The sequence below is a fragment of the Peromyscus californicus genome, unplaced genomic scaffold (genome assembly GCF_007827085.1).
Source record: "Peromyscus californicus insignis strain IS unplaced genomic scaffold, ASM782708v3 Scaffold_19__1_contigs__length_69161282, whole genome shotgun sequence".
In the NCBI taxonomy this organism is placed as follows: domain Eukaryota; kingdom Metazoa; phylum Chordata; class Mammalia; order Rodentia; family Cricetidae; genus Peromyscus; species Peromyscus californicus.
The window spans coordinates 23770582-23793868 of record NW_026294491.1 but is presented as its reverse complement, the minus strand read 5'-3'; the positions used below and the strand labels follow the sequence as shown (position 1 = coordinate 23793868).

General features: G+C 45.0%; 1 protein-coding gene across 4 annotated transcripts in view; it reads right to left on the bottom strand.

Moving 5' to 3' along the window:
- Tet1 (tet methylcytosine dioxygenase 1) overlaps positions 1 to 23287 on the bottom strand; it is an 87453-nt gene that overhangs the window by 37264 nt on the left and 26902 nt on the right. For all 4 annotated transcript variants that reach the window (XM_052744851.1, XM_052744852.1, XM_052744855.1 and 1 more), the window contains one exon: positions 1847 to 4064. In XM_052744851.1, the coding sequence (XP_052600811.1) occupies positions 1847 to 4064 (2218 nt within the window). The remainder of the gene's footprint in view (positions 1 to 1846; positions 4065 to 23287) is intronic.

Genomic DNA, 23287 nt, shown 5'->3' with positions numbered 1-23287 from the left:
CGTGACATGAAACTATTTTAAAAAATAACCCTGTATCACAAACTCCATCTCGCAGACAACGTCAGGAGCATCTATACCACCTCTCTTTCTTTGTTTTATTTTGATTTCCCTCCAAGTCCTTGGCTCTCCTATCTGTGTATTGATTCAAGAGATTCACCTGTCTCTGCCTCCTGGGGCTGGGATTCCAGGCCTATCCCACCACATGTAACATGCTTGTTACAGTGAGATAGAGTCCTTCCATGAAATCTGGGTGGACAGTTACTAGTCAGGACACAAGTTAAACTTTCATGTCTCACATACTGAGCAAATTTCTCAAAAAGGAATGAGCAATCATCATTTTTACACCAGCAGGGATGGGTGTTTTTATAAGTGTAGAATCTTTTTAATTCAGGAAAAGAAAAAAAACCCTCTGGCAGTGGCAGCAAAAGCCTTGACTCACAGCATTCAGGAAACAGCGGCTGTGGGTCTTCCTAAGGTTGAGGAAAAGCTTTCCTTTCCCCTTTAGTTCTCTGTATATGAATGTTTTCCCTATGTACGTATATATGTCTGTATATATACCATTTGCTTGACTATTGCCCCTGGAGGTCAGAAGAGGGCATTGGATTTCCTGTAAACAGTTATGGGTGCTGGGACCTGAACCTGGGTCGTCTGCAAAAACAAGTGCTCTTAACCTCTGAAACATTTTTTTCTAGCTCCTACAGCTTTTAAAAAATGTATGTCTGTGTGGGTAAGTGCATGTCACTGCGGTCACCAGTAGAGGATGTAGGTAGGTAGGATCTCCTAAAGGTGGAGTTACAGATGTGTGATCCACCGGACATGTTGCTGGGAACTGAACTTGTGTCCTTTCCAACTGCTTTAAAGTGCTGAGTCATTTCTCTAGCATTATTTTTGTTCTTTTAAGACAAGTTCTTGCTAGAAACCCCAGGCTAGGGAGCTGGAGAGGTGGCTCAGCAGTTAAGAGCACTGGCTGCTCTTCCAAAGGTCCTGAGTTCAATTCCCAGCAACCACATGGTGGCTCACAACCATCTATAATAGGATCTGATGCTCTCTGCCCAGAAGCAGAGTACTCATTCATAAAATAAAAATTAAAAAAGCCCAGGATAGACTCAAAGCCCTGTCTCACTCAGCTTCCCAAAGGTTGCAACTAAGGGCTCCACCACACCCCCTCAAAATAGAAAAGTCAGTGCTTCCAGAAAAAAAGATTAATGAATTATTTTAATTAAATTATTTAATTGAATTATTTTAATTAAAAAGAAATTTTATTATTTGGAGGTCGGAGAACCTCAACCTCCATCATGGCTTCTGGGCACAAAATTTAGGGGTCGGGCTTGTGCAAGTGCTTTACACCTCAATAACTAACAGAACCTTTAAGGAACCAAGATTATGATGTTCAAGATCCCATCTCAACTAGAGTTTGTGGGCACTCCTTTCCTACTGCAAAACACAGACAGAAGCTGTGGGTATTTTCAAGTGTTATTTCAACTGTACATATTTTTTACATCCTCTGCATGCCTATTTGATTTCACAAGAAAAAAAGATTAAATGAAATACTTGCAGCTTGAAATTTGTTTGAATAGAGGTAGGACAACAAGCAAATATAATTAAGCGTTGAGGACATTCACTCTTAGTCAGGAAAGTGAACTACTTGAGAGGACCTAGCACTATTTTCCACTTGAAAAAGTTCACGTCCTTTCCCAGTTTATGGGTTGAAACTTCCATTTTTTAAAATAGAATAAATAAAGGACTCAGTGCGGCTAGCTTAGCAAGACGGAAAAAGAGCCAAAGCTGCCCCACCCCCAAAAAAAGATGAATTGGAAAGGAAACATCCACACAAGTGAACACTCACCATTACAGTGACAGGTTGGCTCTTCTGAGTCACTCACTCCGGCGAGCAGCACCTTGACAGGCTCGCTAAGCAAGGTCTTGATGCTCTTATTCAATTCTGCCTGTACCCTGGGGGTGGCGGAGTCACCCAGTGGTCCGTCACTTGATGCCTCTGCTTCATGCTTCACGGTCCCATCTGAAATTTGATTTAAAATCAACAAAGTCCCTCTCGCGGAGCTGGTTGTTGGGTTTAGCAAAGGAGTAGTACCAGGCAACGTTGGTGGTATCTGGTGCACCAGGTTCTCTTGAGTGCCTAGATGAGATTGTGTCTCAGTAGCACCAGGCGTCATGTTAGCACACTGGATAGACGGAGAGGAGGGCTGGGGCAGAGGGTGGGCATTGTTCTCATGGACATTCACCATGGGCTGGACCTGAGAATGATCTGCCGGCTCTGCAATTGCCTGCCCGCTGGATTCTGTCTTGAATTGGCAATTTGGTAGAGAATCTGGTGGCTCGACTTTCACTTTCTCCTTTGCCAATTCAGAGTGTCTTGTGAATGTTATCTGACTGAGAGGAGGAAATAAAGCATTGTGTTGTAAGGATATGCTGTAAGGAGCCGTCGGTGTTGATATTTGATCAATGGTAGGAAAAGCTCCCAACAGGAGAGGAACATCATGTGGTCCAGAATGGCCGAATCTTTGAAATTTAGATGACATCCAAATGTCACACATCTTACTATACTGAGTTGCAAGTTGCTCCTGCTTCTTCTGGTCATTTTCTTGAGAGCTAGGGACTGGGGGCTCCTTTTTCCGCTTGTCTGCTTTGGGGGTCGGTTTTGCTTTTTTCCGGGTCTTCTTCTTTGGCTTTGCTGGTGGGACGCTAGGTTTGTTTTGTATACTTGAAGGTGGTTTCTTTTGTACCATGCCTTTCTCCTGGCTATGTTTTTGATGGACATTCTTTGCAGCAAGGCTCCCTGGCATACTTCCAGCTTTCTCCACTACTGGGCTTGGGCGATTGCAATTAATTGCGGATGCAAGCTGGGTTAATTGTGCTGCGACATCTTCTTCGATTTGACTGTACGGTGCATCCTGGCATGGTGGGTCATGCTGGGACTTCAACTGTTGATCGCTGTTCAGTGCCTGAGTGCAGTCTTCTGGATCATGACTTTCTACTGGCAGTGGGTATGAATTCTTAGAACTATCAAGGGTAAGCTTGCCTCCAGCAACACATTTCCTATCAGCTGTAAGTGAATCCGACTGTTCATGTGCCTTTACAAGTGCTTGGATCGTAGCTGAACTACCAGGCAACTTGAACGCTGAGTTCTGGCCATTGAAGATGACAGTGTCCTGGTGCTGAGGACACTTCCCCTGTAAGTTTGGGTCTTGGAGGTCTTTTCTCACAGAATGGAGGATAGCCTTGCAACTGTGAAGCAGACTAGCCGTTCTCTGATCTGTTTCTTCATCCTTCTCTGACTTCGATGGCGAGGAATTCTCGGATGGAGCTTCTGAGAGCTGAGTAAGGGCTTCTATGGCCACGACTTGTTCCAGTGTTAACCTCCTGTCTTTCATGAGAGACAGAAGACTTGGCTGAACCGGAGAGTCATCTTTTGGTTCTTTACTAGGTACCTTCTCGGGGGTTTGGAGTTGACTACCAGCACTGTGTGTATTAGGGTGGTTATTAAAGATGGTGGAGTCTGCACCAGATCTGCACGTCAAGCCGGGCTTCTGGAAGAGCAAGATGTTACTTGTCCCCTTGAGATGATCACAATTCCCAGCAGAAGTGATGGTGGCGTTCATGGCATCGTTGCAGTTTGAGGGGTCAGTCAGCAATTTAGAGGAATCATTTCCCAAAACCTTGCTAATTTCTTCAAGATCCAATTTATTGACCGGCAGGTTGTTGTCGGTAGGTAAACAGTGCACATTTTTCATGCCGTTTCTTACGGTCGGAGCAAACATTGGGGACGGTTGGGTTTGCTGCTTGACATCTTCGGGGGGTGGGGAATTTTCAACCTCAGTGAAATTTGCATCGAGGCCTCCCTTGACTTGACCTGCCAGATGTGATTTCTGGCTTGGCGTCCATTTCTCCACCTCGACTCCTGTCATGTTTTCTGCATTTTTCCCTACATTTTCAAGGGGATGTGTGATCAAATCCAATCTCTGCTCTCCTTCCCCATGACCACATTGACTGTATTCCATGGACTCTGATTGGGGGCCATTTACTGGTTTGATGTTAAAGGCAGCCTGTAAAGCAAGCACAGAAATTCCTCCTGTTACCTGCTGAAATAAGACAACGACTTCACTCTTTTGTTCATAGACTCTTTCTAGGTATCCAAGCAGGCTTGGAATTTGTGGCAATGCCCCTGACTCAGTTTCAGGCACTGGGATTACAGGTAAGGGCAGCTGTGCCTAGCTGGGATTCCACAATTTAATGACACTTAAAGGTAGTGGTGGCACACGCCTTTAATCCCAGCACTCGGGAGGCAGAGCCAGGCGGATCTCTGTGAGTTCGAGGCCAGCCTGGTCTACAAAGCGAGTTCCAGGAAAGGCACAAAGCTACACAGAGAAACCTTATCTCGAAAAAACAAACAAACAAACAAATAAAGTGAGGTTAGAGATATGACTTCAATAACATGCGTGCAGTCTGGGACCTCATCCCTCCATTCTTCCTCCACTCCCCTCATCCCTGCTTCCATTTAAACCATGCAGAGCAGTTCACTCCTATAACTCCAGGAAGGCAGAGGCACACAAACTTCTGTGGTTGGTTTATATAGCATGTGACTTGTAGGTCAGCCGGGGCTACATAGAGAGGCTCAATCAATCAATCAAAAGTAATGTATTCCTTTAGTGGGCACACTTGCAAAGGATGTGTGGGGCTGAGTTCAATACCCAGCATCACAAAGGATGGGTGGCGTGTGGTGCAGCTCTCAAGTGCACAGCATGTTCAGTTTTCCCTATAACCTCATCACAAGCATGAACTTGCCATCAGACAGCCTGCAAACCATCGTTGTGAAGATTAGCATCAAGTCTTTTTTTTTTTAAAAAAAGATTTATTTATTATGTATACAGTGTTCTGCCTGCACATATGCCTATAGGCCAGAAGAGGGCGCCAGATCCCATTATAGATGGTTGTGAGCCACCCTGTGGGTGCTGGGAATTGAACTCAGGGCCTCTGGAAGAGCAGCCAGTGCTCTTAACCTCCGAGCCATCTCGCCAGCCCTAGCAGGAAGTCTGATGTCACTTCCTATCACTGACAATGATGCTTGTGCCTTAGGTACATTTGGTTGAGGGTAAGCATAGCTCACTGATTTCATTACTGTGCAATAATTCATAAACTGGACATTCTACTTCGTACCCGCATTACTAGATTGAATATTGTAAATATACAGCTACGAATCTCATGTTCTTGTTTGATAAGAACATATACATACAGGGAAGTTCTGAGTCATGCAGTGTGTGCTGTATGCAGATTCAGCTTTAGCAGTTTTAGGAAATGTTCCCACCAGTAATTATGTTCCAATTACCGGTACATCATAATTAGCAATTTGTATACTATATTTATGCATATATATGAATTAAGTCTTTAAAAAATAAATAATTTGCTTATTTCAAATTTATGTATTTTATGTCTGTGTGTGCCTGGATGTATGTATGCCCACCACATGTGTACAGGAGCCTGTCCTGGCCAGCAGAGGGTGTCAGAACACCTGGAAATGGAATTACAGGGTACTGTAGGCTACCATGTGGGTGCTCAGAGATGAAACTGGACCCACTGAGCCAACCCAACTTGTTCATCTCTTGATCACAGTATAGATGCTCGATTTTTGTCAAAATCTGTTAAAAAAAAATGGTACTGTCATGGGTAAAAGGTACACACACACACACACACACACACACACACACACACACACACACAAGTGTGGGGAGGGATCCGTCGAGTCCTCATACTATAGCCCAGTGTGGCAAACTTGAGGGCCTATGGACCAGTACTTCATGCATGCTAGACAAGGGCTCTGCTACTGAGCCAGACCTCCACCCAACCATTATTCCTATTGTTTTTCTCCCCCCCCCCACCAGATGTGGTCTATAACCATCTTTAACTCTAATTCCAAGGGATCTAACTCCCTCTTCTGATGCTCCCAACACCAGGTAAGCATGCAGTGCACTTAAATACATGCAAGCAAAGTTCTTATACCTCATAAAGAAAAAAATTAACAAATCTTTTAAGAAAAGAATTGACAATTAAGACAATGGTAGTTCTCCATTGGGGACTGAGAATATGGTTCATTTGTGCTCCTGCCCCTGGTTTCATCCACAGCAGAGAGACTGATAAATCGTTTCCAAAGCAAAGCTTTGAAGGCAGCATTTTTGCCTTCAAAGTATTGCTGGGTGGTGGTGGCGCATGCCTTTAGTCCCAGCACTCGGGAGGCAGAGCCAGGCGGATCTCTGTGAGTTCGAGGCCAGCCTGGTCTACAGAGTGAGTTCCAGGAAAGGCACAAAGCTACACAGAGAAACCCTGTCTTGAAGAAAAAAACAAAAAACAAAAAACAAAGCATTATACTTTTTCCCTTTTGAAAGGTGAAAAGGCAACACCCTACAAGGCATTCCTTTCAGGTATCTGCTTAGCCTGTAACCCCAGTTGGGGAATAAAAAACCCACAGAAGGTGCTGGAGGGATGGCTCAGCGGTTAGCAGTGTACTGATCTTGCAGGACTCATGTCCGGTTCCCAGCTCACAACTGCCTGTAAATCCAGCTCCAGGAGGAATCGTACAAAACCTCTGGCACTCACATGCACGTACCCCCACAGACACCAACACACACACACACACACACACACACACACACACACAAAAAAAAAAAAAAAAAAAAAACCCTACATGTGGATGGTAGTGGTGCACGCCTTTAATCACTCAGGAGGCAGAGTTCAAGTCTAGCCTGATCTACAGAGTAAGTTCCAGGACAATCAGGGCTACATAGAAATCCTGTCTTGGGGGCCGGGGCGGGGCAGAAAATCAGCTCTCTAACTCAGTGCTAGAGTGCTCCCCCCACACAAACCCTATTGTTCTTCAGGAGCCTGGTGGCTCATCAGGCCTGGCGACCACCAGATCCGGTGGCTCCTGCACATTTGGGCCTGAAATGAGTCACCGTGGTGATCTCAGGATTACAGACGCTTCTTTTCTATTCCAATGTTTAATTCTTACCTCGGCAAAGCCAATCCACTTTTAGCTTGGTGGGGAGAGGTGGTGTTTACGGTGAGAAACAAGAGCAAACCTGGGAAGTACGGTTAAAATTCCCTCTAAGGTATATTATTGGAGGATTGCCTCAGAAATATAGAAATGAAGTAACCATCTCCAAACACAGGTGCCCTTGGAGGCTACGCCATGACAAAAGCGACTCCCTCAGATCTGTCCTCAGTCATCCTACTGACCTCCCTCCACTCGAATCACTTTAAAACAAGCATGGCGGCTGACTTCAGTAACCCTAGCACTCTGGAGGCAGAGGCAGGAGGATCATGCCTGAAAGTTGAAGCTAGCCAGGGCTCCATACAGTTTCCAACTTTTAAAAATGGTGGGCCGGGTGGCGGTGGTGGCGGCGGCGCATACCTTTAATCCCAGCACTCAGGAGGCAGAGGCAGGAGGATCTCTGTGAGTTCCAAGCCAGCCTGGTCTACAGAGTTCCAGAACAGGTTTCAAAGTTACACAGAAAAAAAAACAAAAACCAATAAAAGAATAATAGTGCTTCATCTCCCTGCTGATACCAATGTAATTTTGGCCACTATGAAATCAGTATGGAGAAAATGGAAGTGCCACACACACTACTTATATAACCCATGCGCCCCAAAGGATCTAGTGCAGTCAACCTGGCTGGCCAGAGAAAGCTGCTTGCTGAGCAAGCCTGGCTTTGCCAAGACACTAACGCATAAATAAACGCAATAAAAAGAAGGAAGAAAGGAAAGCCAAATCACCAGCGATGCCTACACACACCATCCATGTTTATTGTGGATCTTGTCACAGTAGCCAAGTTCTAAGACACCAGCCTGCGTGCTGCTGTTCAGCAGGCAGATCAAGAAGATCAACACAGTGGAGTTTTATTTAGCCCTAAGAAGATTGACTATTATCATTATTTACTAAGTGAGTCTATCATGGATGCCTGGAAATGAAATACTGTAATACTCTAATGGGAGTGTTCAAACTGTATTAATGTTTTTGAGGCATGGTCCTTCTCCAGGCCAAGGTAGCCTCAGTCTCTAGGTAACCTGACTGCCTTGTCTTGATTGCCGGGCTCACAGGCATGTGACAGCCTGTGAGCTGTCTTGAAAACAGCACATTTATTATATTACACACCAAACAAAAGCCAGAAAACATAACCATCATGAGGTAAGTCCCAATCATACTTACACCAGGGTACGCACACCGACAATGGGAACCTGAGCTAATGGGAGCCGGGGACACGTAAGTCAACTTTACTAGTTCAACAAATCAGTTTACATTTAGATCCTGAAGACCCAGACTGCACCACCTCATCCCCCCATGAGATTTTATTATGTACCCCAGTGCTGACATTAGAGTTGGGTCAGGTGACCAGCCTGTTCCTTCCATTTTGCTTCCCAGAGCTGGGATGAACCTTGGGTTTCCACTATCTAGATAGAAACAACCTCCGAATCTTATTTCCCTTTTAAATAATGGTTTAAACGCTCCTCAAGATTTTGTGATTTCGTCCTCTGACAAGTCTTGTTGGCCCTAGAGTTTCTCACCTCCTCTGTGTCACTCAGGACATGCTACCCCTGGCGTTTTCCAACAGTACCCTTGAAATTCCGTCCTGAAGGTAGCCAAATAACTAATGCAGGGCCCTACAAGGAACCCGAAGGTTGGGTCTTCCCGTGTACAATATCCAGTCTCTAGTCAATTCCTCATTATTACTGCTTTCTAAGAAGAACAGAAGCTCCTCGAAGGTGACTCCACCATGAGAGTGTTGATAAATTCCCAACAGGAAAACCAGTACCTTCGGAAGGCGCAAGTTTTCCCGTGTCCCTTCTCACAGGCTACCCGAGCAAGTCATTTTAAGACTTTTGAGGGCTGAGGTGCATCCCAGTCATCCCAGTACATGGGAGACTTGAGGCAGGAGATTGCCAGGAGTTTAAGGTCTAACTGGAAGAGAGTAAGATCCTGTCACACAATTTCAATAGCTACAGGTTCAAGGGTAGCCAGGTCTCCATAGGCAATCCCAGACCACCAGGGACTATTCAGCCAGACCATGCCTCAAAAAATACCTCAAACAACACAAAAAGAACCACATGCTAGAAAGAAACCCCTGGAAGTAATTTAAATCACATTCCAAATCAGCTTAGCTATGGGAACACAAGCAAAATGCAGTCTTTGGTGGTATGCTCTGGATGACCTAGGCTTGAGGAGAGCCTGGACACCACAAAGTCAGACTATGTCCAAAAACGAAGCCGGGTTGGGGGTGTAGAGGAGAAATGGAAGGAATGTCGCTCACTTGGTAGGAGGCTCACCTAGTGTGTGTGAAGCCCCATACACTGCAGGTGCCGGCCTGTGCCTGTCACCCCAGCACGTGGGAGGTGGAGGCGGGAAGATCAGGAGCTAAGAAAAATCCTCAGCAGCCTGGGCTACGGTGACAAATCAAAGGAGAATTCTGAATTCCATCAATTCTCACGACTAGTCTCTCGCCAAAACCTTGCCATTATTATATAACCGGGGTACCCATGCAGGCTAACACACAGACTAGGAGGTTTTTAACCCCTAACACACTTCCATTCTGCTCTTCTCTCTCTCTCTTTTTTTTTGGGGGGGGGGGGCTATTCAAGACAGAGTTTCTCTGTGTAGCCCTGGTTGTCCTCGAACTTCTTTTGTAACCCAGGTTGGCCTCAAACTCACAGAGATCCTCCTGGCTCTGCCTCCCGAGTGCTGGGAACAAAGGTGTGCGCCATCACCGCCCGGCTATTCCCCTATTCTTGCAACACTGCTATGTTTTTCCGACCAAATGGAGACTTTTTGTGTGCTGCCAGCCAAGGAGAGGAGGGCAGTAGCAATGAATCAAACGTTAACGAACACAAACTTGACAACAGGAAGCCCCAGCATGTGTTACACTATCAGGGAAGCCGTTGTAAAACTGGTTCAGGCTCAGGTACATCCGCCTGGGAAAGAGCTGTCTTACAGACAGCAGATGCTGACTGAGCAATTATTAAAGGACACCAGTGAGCACGCGGATAGGAGGTTCAACTGCATGGACGCCTCACCAAGATGTGGGTGTGGCAATATACCCCAGGGGAGCAATTGCCCGGCATTTCTTTTCTTTTTTTTTTTTTAAACTCTCAGGCCCCCAATTCAATGCCCTGAAATGAGGATCACCCTGGTGCAATTGCTCACTCCTTCAATGCCAGCCTTCTGTAGGTAAAGGTTGATTTCTGTGAGTTCCAGAACAGTTAGGGGATACATGGAGAGACCATGTCTTGAGAAAAACAAAAATAATCGAGTAGAAATAACAACTGTGGCCGGGCGGTGGTGGCGCACGCCTTTAATCCCAGCACTCGGGAGGCAGAGCCAGGCGGATCTCTGTGAGTTCGAGGCCAGCCTGGGCTACCAAGTGAGTTCCAGGAGAGGCGCAAAGCCACACAGAGAAACCCTGTCTCGAAAAACCAAAAAAAAAAAAAAAAAAAAAAAAAAAAAAAAGAAATAACAACTGTGTAGCTGGCTAGTATTGAGTTTTACACTACAAACCATAAAAAAGTACTGAGCACACTTACACGTGTAATGAAATACACATGCATGTAATGAAATACTGAGGGCTGGAGAAAAGACTATGGGTAAAGGTGACTGTCACCAAGTATGGGGACCTCAGTTTGATCCCAGAACACACATGGTGGAAAGAAAATAAACTACTAAAAATGTCCTCTGATCTCCATATGGTGCTTCAGAACAGGTAAGCCAGCATGTACGCATGCTCGCACACACAAAAATACACTCAGAATAAACAACAAACAAACCCATGTAAGCAAGATTTGGCTAAAAACAAAAAAACAAAAAACAGGTTCGTGGGTTTATTGCAGTTATCTAGTGGCTGTGGAAATAAAGGCTGGAATTCTGGAAAAGAATTTGAAATGACAGCAGGCAGAAAAATCACACAGTATGCACTTAGGATTATAAAACACCACTAGGGCCTGGCTCAGTGGTTAAGAGAGCTTGTTGCTTTGCAGAAGATCTGGGTTTGGTTCCTAGCATCCACTTCTGGAAGCTTACAACTGCCTATAACTCCAGTTCTAAAAGATCTGATGCCTTCTTCTGTCTTCTGCATCCTCTGCGCGTGCGTACACACACACACACACACACACACACACACACACGCACGCACGCACGCACGCACGCACGCACGCACGCACGCACGCACGCACGCACACACACACCAGATGGCCAGGGGTTCTTGGTGCATACTTATAACCCCAGCACTTCAGAGGTAGAGTTTCGAGGAACAGATGTTCAAGTCCAGTGTAGGCTATGAGGCTCATTCTCAAAATGGCAGAGGGGGGAGCGAAATAAATCCCATTACACATTCTACAAAGTCACCTTGGCCTTGACCTTGAGGCATCAAAATAGTGGGAGACCTCAGATCTGAGCCACCCTTACTAATGACACTGAACTTTTAACAGTGTGCCTGGGACCTGTCCCGTTGTTCTTTACTAATTAGGTGACAAACGGCTGGTATGCAGAAGACTGTCCCTTGCAGAAGCACTGGAAGTTGAGTAAGTTAGCAAAGAACCAGCTGAGATTATCACTTATACTCCCACCATGAGTGCCAGTACAGTAGAGGAGTGCTAGCTCTCAAACTATGCTATCCTGGTACCCCTCTAATCCACACATCCCTTGCAGTCTAACCTGGCAAATCTCTCTTTGGTTAACGAAACCAAACTGTGGTAGAACATGGAGACCCTAGGACTATTTCCTAGTTCTATCAAAAATCAACATCAGAGCCGGGCAGTAGTGGCGCACACCTTTAATCCCAGCACTCGGGAGGCAGAGGCAGGCGGATTTTTGTGAGTTCGAGGCCAGCCTGGTCTACAGAGCGAGATCCAGGAAAGGGGCAAAGCTACACAGAGAAACCCTGTCTCAGGAAAAAAAAAATCAACACCACATACAAGTATGGTGCCCCAGACCTTGAATCTTAGCAGCTGAGAGGCAGAGGCAGCTGACTTTCTGAGTTTGAGGCCAGCTGTGTCTATGAAGTTCTATACCACTGCTAACACCGAATAGGGATGGAGAACAGGAAAATAAATTCACTAATCTTGTTCAACCTCAAGATCTAGAGCTTTGAGTGCAGACCACCTCTGGCAGGGTAACTTGTTTTGCAAAGAAATGTGATAGATACTTAAGCCAAGATTAAGTTTATCTACTTTCTCTGGTTTAATCCCAGCACTCAGGAGGCAGAGGCAGGCGGATCTCTGTGAGTTCGAGGCCAGCCTGGTCTACAGAGCGAGTTCTAGGACAGCCAAGACTACACAGAAAAACCCGTCTCAAAAAAAAGTACATCCTAAGGCCTAGTGCAGTGGCTCCCACCTGTAAATGCAGCAATGAGATATTGAGTCAGGACAGGAGTTTGAGGGATGCCTCTGCTGTATATAGTGAGTTTCAGGACAGCCAGAAACTATGTGTAGAACACACCTTTCCTCAAACAAATTCAGCTGTTACTCTTAGCCAAGCCCCGTGGCTCCACCAGTAGCCCCAGGAAACTGTAGCAGAAGGAAGGCAAATAATTCAAGGCTAGCTTAGGGTACATAGTGACAGTCTACTTTAAAAAGAAAATAAAAAATAAAAAGAAGGAAATATTAAGGAAAAGGGAGAAAAAATCCCCTTTTTTGGAAAGGATTAAGGGAGAAACATCCAAAATCATTCATTCACATTCACTCACTCATTCATTCATAGAGCTGACAAAACCTCACGTTCAAAGCCACCATGAGCTACATACAGACCTCAAAATAAAATTTAAAATAGCTAAATGAATACCAGACAATACAATTTTAAGCTGGCGGTCAGAGGTGACCGCTCCCAACTGCAACCCTCGCTCTGCCAAAGCTGAAGCAGGGGGATGGTGCAATCAAAGTTACTCTGGGCTTGTTGGTGAAACCACGCCCTCTGGTTCAAATGTGTAGTCAGTCATGGCTGTCCTGGAACTGGCTTTGTAGATCAGGCTGACCTTGAACTCAGAGATCCACCTGCCTCTACCCCCACCCCCTACCCCCAGTGCTGGGATTAAAGGTGGTGTACCAAACCACTGCCTGGTTGGAATCCTCTCTTTAGCCTAATCTGACCATGGTGGCAAACACCTGTAGCCAGAGCAGTTTGGAGACCAAGGGGGAAAGACAGCCTCCACTGAGAAACCAGCAGGTCTATAGAGGTTCCCAGGCCAGCCATTAAGAGTCTGTCTCAAAAGGGGCTAGAGCTAAGAACATCGGGATGTTGAGGTCTGCCTGTTACACGGTCAGTCTGAGGCCAGGAGTGTTACCTAAAAAACACTGCCTCAAAAACAAGAAATCCAAGCACACGATGGGTTAAGAATGAAAACATGCTGTCGCTGTGCTTAGAATGACTAAAGGCAAAATCTCCCGGGTCCCCGTTAAGAAGGCGGCACATGGAGTGAAACTCATTATGGCCATGACTCAGCAAGTCCACCTCCATTTATCCAGGACAAGTGAAAGCATATGTTCTGTCCCTCCACACAGAAAACCCTGAATAAAAAAAAAATCTTCACAGTGGATTTCTTCATAGCAGGGGAAGAAACCATTCAAATGTCAATCAGAAAGCACACGATGGATGAACACAACACAGTATATTTAACAATGAAACACTGCTCGGGAATAAAAGGGAACAAATGAATGTAGTAAACACAAGAGTGAACGGCAGAAGCTGTCAGTGCTCTGCTTCCATGAGAAAAAGTCATCAAGAGGAAGAGTGACTTCGGATTGAGAAACAGGTTTTAAAATATGACATCAAGGGTTGGAGACATGGCTCCCAACCATCTGTATGTAAGTAACTCCAGCCCCAGGAGATGACATCATCTTTGGACCTCCAAGAAGGTGCCAAGCACACACGTGGCACACACATACTGAAGGCAAAACACTCGTACACACTTTAAAAAGAGAGCTTCGGCAACAGCCAGGCATGTCGGCGCATGCCTTTCATCTCGGTGCTCTGAAGGCAGAGGCAGGCAGTTTGTGGTTGTTGAGACTCCCTAACAATTCCCCAAAGGGGGAATGGCATAAAATGAAATTTTAAAGCCTGGTTTAGAAGTAAGGTGTGGTGGAGAAGTCCTATCAGAATTCAGGAACAGGCATTGGATCCCCAGGAACTGGAGTTAAAGGTGGGTGTGAGCCGGCTGACGTAGGTACTGAGAATTCAGCAGGAAATGCTCTTAACCACCGAGACATCTCTCTAGTCCCCTGTGTGGGTTTTTTTTTCTTTCTTTCTTTCTGAGAGTCTGAGAGTCTTGCCACACACCTCAAGCTGGACTTGAATTCAATTATCCTTCTGTCTCATCCTTCCAACTGCTGGATTTATAGACAAAGGTTTATAGCAACCGGCAAGATTTGTATGATTCCATTTATATGAAATTTAGGAGGCGAATACATGGGGCTGGAGAGATGGCTGGGGGTTGGGGGGGTTAAGAGCACTGGCTGCTCTTCCAGAGGTCCTGAGTTCAGTTCCCAGCAACCACATGGTGACTCACAACCACCTATAATGCATTTCGGGGCCCTCTTCTAGCGTGCGGGCATATATGCTGAATACATAATAAATGAATAAATCTAAAGGAAAAAAGAAAAAGAGGTGAATACAGAGACAGAAGTAGGTTACAGTGACCACCAAGAGTTGAGGCAGATGGAAGACCTGGACAGCGAAAGCCAAGGTGATATGGTAATGGAAATATTTTTAAATTGATTGTAATGATAGATACACAATTCTGAATACACTAGAAACCGCAGGCTTGTTTTTATATTATACATACATATATATGATATAGGAATTATATTCTAACAAAGCAAATGCCTAAGAAAAAGAAAGACAGAGCATACCTATCATGTCAGCAACCAGGAGGTGTGGTGGTATTTTACTTGTACTGAAATGTGATTTTAATTGTATGTTAATAAATAAAGTTGTCTGGGGGTCAGAGCTATTAGAGTCATAGCAAGTGCATGGCGGCGGTGGCGCACGCCTTTAAGGACCTGGAGGGCGGTACATTCAGGCAGTGACGAGGCAGTCACATGTTTGGGTTTACAACCAATGAGAAGGCAGAACAGGAAGACTTTAAAGACAGACACACAGGAAGTAGGTTTTTTTCGGAGAGCTCTCTTGGCTGGAGAGGATCCCTGAATCAGGAAGGGTGAGGCTCTTAGCTCTGACCTCTTGGCTTTCTTCTCTGAATTGGCTCTGTGTTTCTTATTTTATAAGACCGTTGGTTACATCTACAAGGAGGCGAAGGGTGGAGGATCAGAATCAGGAGTCCAAAATTATTCTTGGCTGAATAGCAAAAGTAACGCCAACCTGGGCAACCTGAGACCCTACCTCAAAATCAACAACACTGGTGCATCAGGTATCCTGGCTAGAACCTGCAATCCCAATACCTGGGAGTCTAAGGCCAAGATGAGTCCCCCATGTTTGAGGATGGCCTAGGCAACAGTGATTCTCAAGGCTGCATGGGCAAAGGAGACCAGGTGGTATATTTTGTCTATCAATTTATTGATCCACTTAAACAATAATTATTGAAAGAGTGGAAACATTAATGCTTTGAAGAAGTGCAAAGCCATGTTGGGGTGATAGAGATGACTGGTGTTTTGCTATAGATTCAAAAAAATTAGACATTATTATTATTTACAATCCGAATGTTTTCTTGTACATTTAAGAATTCAAATAACAAAGACATTAAAATGAATGTATTGCTGGGCGGTAGTGGCACGCAAGTCTTTAATCCCAGGACTCAGAAGGCAGAAGCAGGCTGATCTCTGAGTTCGAGGCTAGTCTGGTCTACAGAGTGAGTTCTGGGACAGCCAGAGCTACATAGAGAAACCCTGTCTCGAAAAACCAAAAATTCCCACACAATATCCAAGGCATCAAAACAGGAAACAATGTGGACAATTTACTTTCTCATTATACTGCTTTGACATTTTTCAAGACTAGTTTTTCTGTCTTTTGTTTTGTTTTGAAATAGCTCCACTATATAGGCCAGGATAATTTAAAGTTCTTCAGTCCTGTGTCCTGAGTCTCCAAAATTCTAAAATTACAAGAACATGCAGCCACACCATGCAAAGTGTTCCTTGAGGCTGGCATGTAAGCCCCGTATTTGGAGGGGGAAGCAGGATGATGAGAAGTTCAACATCATCTTTAGCTAAGTAGCAACTTTAGATCCATCCATCCATCCATCCATCCATCCATCCAGAGATCAGAAATTCCAGGCCAGGATGGATTTCATGAAGAGACAAAAATTGACATTTTCTTCTAGATCAGCAGGCACAAACCCATCAGAAGGACTACTGCCCAACAAACACAGTGTCCAGCTGTCAGGTCATTGGCCTGGGCTACATAAACCCTGCAAAAGGGGTTGGGAATTTAGCTCAGTGGTAGAGAGCTTGCCTAGCAAGCGCAAGGCCCTGGGCTCCATCCTCAGCTCAAATAAATAAATAAATCTGCAAAAGATATCTAACCGTGTGTGTGTGTGTGTGTGTGTGTGTGTGTGTGTGTGTGTGTGTGTGTCTGTGTCTGTGTGTGTGTCTGTGTGTGTGTTGCTCACCTTTAACCCCAACACTCAGAAGACAGAGGCCAGCCTAGGCTACATAGTGAGTTCCAGGATGGCCAAAGCTACATAGTGAGTGAGACCCTGTCTCAAAAAAAATTTTTTTTATTCTTCTTCTTTTTTTTTTTTATTTTTATTTTTTGAGACAGGGTTTCTCTGTGTAGCTTTGCACCTTTCCTAGAACTCACTCTGTAGACCAGGCTGGCCTCGAACTCACAGAGACCCGCCTGCCTCTGCCTCCCGAGTGCTGGGATCAAAGGTGTGCGCCGCTGCTACCCGGCAAACAACTTTTTCCTAAATAAATTTAATTGACTATACTGAGTGACATTATCTAACAAAGCTTTCCTGTTCCTGTCGCTATGCACAGATCCTAAGACCTTGCCCTTGCTGTCACTGAGCTAACTTGCCAAGCAGAGACCTTAGCAAACCAATAATAAATATCTCAGAGGGGTCCTAAGCGATTCCCTGGTGTTTGTTTCCTGCGTCTGGTCTGGCCGACTGATACCACTTACTTCGTTATCTTGACCAGAGGCAAAGCTTTCCCTCAGAGCTGACATCACCCAGGTCTGGAGAAGTGGCTGGTCAAGCTGAGGGGGTTGAAGTCCCGTTTTCCAAGCTGGGATTCTTTCTCATGCTCTGGTTGCAGGTAAGATAAGGCAGGGAGGGGGAGGAGGAGGAGGAGTTGTGAAAGGCAGATAAAGGAGGAAAGAAGTCTGCTTCACATTCCACTGGTGGCCACTGTGGTAACCTGAACTGTAGCTTTCACAGCCTCATTAACTGGTGGACTTACAGTCATCTGAAAATTAACCAGAGCCACAAGCTGCCTGGGTGACTCACGCCTGTTAATTCCAGGGTTAGAGCCTATAGCAGATAGAAGCCAGCACGGCCTCTGACCCTGTCCCAAAAAGAAATAAATGTTGCCAGGCATGGCCGCACATGCCTCCAAACCCAAGCAGATCTCTAGTCTACACAGTGAGTTCCAGGGCTATGGAGAGATCCTGTCCCAAACAGATAAAACAATAACCAAGATGCAAACCTAGGGCCTTGAGCTCCCTAAATGATCATTGTACATTGATCTAAAACCATGCTCTTCACTGGCGGTGGTGGCGCACGCCTTTAGTCCCAGCACTCGGGAGGCAGAGGCAGGTGGATCTCTGAGTTCGAGGCCAGCCTGTACTACAGAGTGAGTTCCAGGAAAGGCGCAAAGCCACACAGAGAAACCCTGTCTCAAAAAAACAAAACAAAACAACAACAACAACAAAAAACCCATGCTCTTCAAAGCTGGAGACACTTGCCATTTCTATGCCTTAAGAACAATATCCTGTCTCCCTGCCCCTCTTACTACTGTTTATCCCATTTGTAACTGTTTCAAAGTTTCTCATAGCTCAGAATGAAGGACCTTACCCACAGGCATACTTTTACCCAGAAATGAAATGAAATCAAGGAATTAAATAAACCCGGGAGATGGTTTAGTGGCTGGGAGCACCTGATGCCAGGAACAGCCAGCCGGCCTGAGTTCAGGCCCTGGGTCCTACATAAGAGAACTAACTCTCAAGTAATTGTCTGGCTTCTGTGCAAACACACAAAACAAATACAATACAATTTAGGAGAAAACTTCATGATTTAATACACAAAGCAATAATGAAATGGTCAGAGGTCACATATGAGAATTCCATCTAGGGAAGAGCAGGCTAAGAATTGCAATGTTTAGAGAAAAGATGCTGGGATTGAGGGCAGACATACTGGAATGTCCTGCTGCTTTAAGAACTGACTCTGACCCAGGCAGCAAGGATGACCAGACAGTAGCCCTGGTGCTTTACCACTTACAAATACAACAAACAACAACAATTTCATCACTAAAGGCAGTGGTGACGCAAGCCTTTAATCCCAGCACTTGGAAGGCAGAGGCAAGCGGATCTCTGTGAGTTCAAAACCAGCCTAGTCTATAGAGTGAGTTCCACAACAGCCAGGATTGTTACAGAGAACCCTGTTTCGAAAAACCAAACAACAATAATAATAATTCCATCACCGAAAGCTTTTCCAACCTGTGAGTGTTCGTGCACACTTCTAATCCTAGCAGTGGAGTGGCCAAGGCAGAAAGATTGTGGGTGCAGGAGGAGCCTCAGCTACTAGGACTGGCTGGACTATATAATGAAAACTGTAAAAAAAAAGACACGACAGAGATGGTTCAGAAACGGATTCCTACAAGGTGGTCTTTGACCTCCACAACTTCAAGCTGGCACATAGCCACCAATCCCCACAAACAAATAAATGTAACTTTAAAAGGCTAAATACCAAAGACATTCTACTATAAACATCATTGTTATTTGAAAATGAAATTAAAAGCAACCGAGTGAATGCTTAACAAATGTTTAATGTAGTTATTTGTGTCTCTCATAGGTGAATTATTACGATGAGTATGTGGAAAACCGTATATATATAAAGAAGGTGACCTCAGGGATCGTGAATCTAGCACCATCAGAACAAATACAGGGGCTGGGAGACGGCTAAGACCCTAAGGTGCTTATTGTACCAGCACGTCTGTAACAATAGCACTAGGAGACATGTGGCTTGGAGACAGGCTGACTCTCAGAGCTCACTGGCTGGCCAGCCCAGCCAATCTGTGAGCTCCAGGTTCAATGCCTCAAAAAGTGGAGGGGGGAATGAGGAGGGAGCAAGAAACTGAACACTGAATTCTGGGCTACACACACACACACACACACACACACACACACACACACACACACACACACACCACACACACAGGGTTTTTTTGTGAGCAAAGGATGACAGCTGTTTTGCTGTTTTGGAAGAGTCTGAATGCAGATTTCCTGCAGCCCATTCACCCCACTTGCCTTGTATTGACTCCAATTCTCTGTGATAATTCCTAGAAATCACAAGATGGACACAGGAGTGGTTTACAGCCTGGCTAGCCAGGCTCTCAATAGGTTGCCAGGCTGGCCTCAACCTCAAAGCGATCATTCTCTCCTAGCCTCTCCCATACTGGGATTACAGGTGCAAAGCAACACACCCAGTTGGCCCTGCATCTTAGATCATTAGAAATTTTGACGTTGCAGCGATAAACAAATGCTTGTAGGTGGGATGGCTTCATGAGAATCCAGCCCTGAAGTCAGTTTGGTCATTTCTAGGCAGAATGGTTTGTACAGTTCTGGGCATGCAAACCAGAAGCCCCGCTGTGCCTGTGAATAAACATTGCAGCACAGCACTTCACCTGTGCCACGCTGACCATTGAAATCACACACAAAACCCCTTTCTGTGTTGAAATTATTCCTGTCTAGCCTTGCATCTACCTTGTGTGTGTGTGTGTGTGTGTGTGTGTGTGTGTGTGTGTGTGTGTGTGTGTGAGTAAGTTAGTTTTATGACAGTCTCGTGTAATCCAGACTAGCCTTAATTCACCATTTAACAGGATAACCTGGAAGCTGCTGCTGTTTCTGCCTCTGCCTTCTGGGTGGTGGCATTAGAATGCTAGTGTTACAGATGTGTGCCACCACATTGCGTTGGTGAAGTAGTGGGAATGGAATCGAGATTTTGTTCACACTTAAGCAACAAGCACTCTACAGACTGAGCTACATCCCTAAGCAACCCTTGATTTTTTGGAGCTAAGGTCTCAACTATAGGAGCAGGCTGGTTTCCTCCTATTTTCAACCTCCATAGTGGTGGGATTACCAATCACGCCCAGCTACACTGCTATTTCTTTTGAGACAGGATTTCTCTGTGTAGCCCTGGTTGTCCCAGAACTAATTCTGTAGACCAGGCTGGCCTCAAACTCAGAGATCTGCCTGTCCCTACCTACTGAATTCTGGGATTAAAGAAGGAGTGTGTCACCACCGACAACAGCCATCACCCCACACCCCCAAACCTCACTTTCCCAACAGCCCCTCAACCCTGCTACCAATATTTCCTTGAAAAATGTAAACAATGGTTGCAGAAACGGCTCAGTGGTTATAAGCACTGGCTGCTCTTTCACAGACCCAGGTTGAACTCCCAGCATCCATATCGGAGCTCATAACTGGCTGAAACTCCAGTTCCAGAGGATCCACAGACATACATGCAGGCAAAACACCAATGAACAGAAAATAAAATAAGTAAAATTAAAGCACATTTAAGTCAGGTTGGTGGTGGCTCATGCCTTTAGACACAGCACTCAGGAGGCAGAGGCAGGCAGATCTCTGTGAGGCGGGCCAGCCTGGTCTGCTGTGAGATAATTTTTTTTTCCCCCGAGACAGAGTTTCTCAGTGTAGCTTTTGGTGCCTGTCCTTGATCCCACTCTGTAGACCAGGCTGGCCTCGATCTCAGAGATCTGCCTGACTCTGCCTCCCGAATGCTGGGATTTAAAGGTGTGCACCACTACCACCACTGCTGCCGCCCGGCAGGATAATACTTTTGTATACTGGATTAATAAAACAATAATTGGCTAGTAGCCAGGCAGGAAGTATAGGCAGGATAAGCAAACAAGAAGTTTGGGAAGAGGAAGGCTGAGTCAGGAGACGCCAGCCCACTGTCCAGGGAGCAGCATGTAATGGCACACAGGTAAAGCCACAGAATACATGGTAACATATAGATTAACAGAAATGGGCTGAGTTTAAGTGTAAGAGCTAGTCAGTAGTAAGCCTGAGCTAATGGCCGAGCAGTTTTAGTTAATATAAGCTTCTGAGTAATTATTTCATAAGCAGCTACAGGCTGCGGGGCTGGACAGGATCGGAGGGAAACTTTTAGCTGCACCTGGTCTACAGAGCTAGTTCCAGGACAGTCAAGGTTACATAAAGAAACCCTGTCTTGAAAAACTCAAAAAGATAAAATAAATAAAATAAACAATGTTGCAAATAAGTACGTGTGGGAAATCCTTAGCTATTCTGTTATAATCTTACATTTATAGCAGATTAAAACGTTTCAAAATAAAAAAGGTATCAAGTCTACATAATGTAGCCCTAGAATTTTATAGTAACAATTGGCAAGTGAAGGAAACAGTATGTCTCAAAGATACAACTGGAAATTCTGGTAACCACCCCGCATCCTGTTTCAAAACACTATGAAAGAAAACCTAAAAAGCACCCAGTCTTCCTTTCTTTTCCTTCTGGGCAGTGAGCACAATTTAGAATTTATTCACTTGTTTTTTTAGCTTTTAGGCTTGCCTTTCTTTGTTACCCTTCAATCTCCTAGTTGTGGCAGGAAACACATTGCAGTGTGTGTGTGTGTGTGTGTGTGTGTGTGTGTGTGTGTGTGTGTGTACTACAAACACCACTGTGGCCCCATGCTGTTGTATGTACTTGAAAACCATTTAACCATTATTGTTAATATTATTACTCAGAAAGAAACTTTTAGGGAACATTCAAATGAGGCGAGGGAATAGTTCTAAATGTTCTGAAAAGGGTGCCATTCAAGACCACGCTTTCATGCATGCATAGATACACGATACATGCAAGTGCCCTGTCTTCTGCTAGCGTGATGCAAACCCAATGCCTCCCTCTCTCCCAGCCCCCATTCATGTTTCTCCTTCATCAACATCAAGAAGGAAGGAAACACGAAGAAGGGTTGATACAACATCACTTCTTTAGAAGCTGCCTCTGCAGACAGCTTCCTGGTTTAATATCCACTGACATTTATTTATTCTCCCAGTTATTTCAAATAAAGCGAATACTTTCATAATATTGTATAACCAGGTACTAGAAAATGTCCCCTAGTGAGGAAGGACCATGATCCAAGTGAAGAATATTATGTGCCCTCCTCCCTAGAATACCCATTTGGGTGTGAAATGGTTTTAGACTGATAGGTGAGTTGTGAAACTGGTATCAGCTTGACTTCAGCCTGACTCACGGATGTTACTATTTCCGTAATCCCAGCTTTGGTCCTTTAAAAAAAAAAGAAAGAAAGAAAGAAAAAAAAAGAAAACAAACCACCAAGTTATTTTTTTATTCCATAACTTCATACATGTGTAATATGCTTTGACCACATCCCCCATATTAGCCTCATTTACCACCCGCCCCATCCTGCCAGGCCCCTTCCTGGTCCCCTCTCTATATATATATGCATATGGGGATCAGAGGACAACTTTTGGAAGTAGAGTCTGGGAATTGAACCCTGCTTCCCACATGCTGGGATTACAGGTATAAACCACCATTGGCTCAAAAATTTGTCTGTCACAGATGGACTTAAACCTCCAAAGTGTTGGTACTTATAGACTTACATCATCATATGATGAATAAAAGATATTGGGGAGATGGGGCTAGACAAACGGCCCCCAAGATCAGCTGTTGCTGTTGCAGAGGACCAAGGCCCAACCCCAGCACCCCCATGATGGCTCACAAACATCTGCAACTAAAGTTCCATGGGATCTAATTCCTCTTTTCACCTCCATAGGCACATGCACACGGAGACACATGCCCTTAATCTCAGCACTCATGAAGAAGAAACAGGAGGATCTCTGAGTTTTGGACCAACCTAGTCTATATAGGAAGTTCTAGGCCAGCCAAGGCTACGTAGTGAAACACTGCCTGAAAGGGAAGCGACTTAGGAGTAGGAAGGACCCAAGAAAGAGTAATGAGAGGATGAATGTGATCAAAATACAGTTTGTACATATATGAAATGTCATAAGGAGGTCCTGGGGAGATGGCCCAGTCAGCAAGTCTTACTGAGCATGAAGACCTGAATTCAAG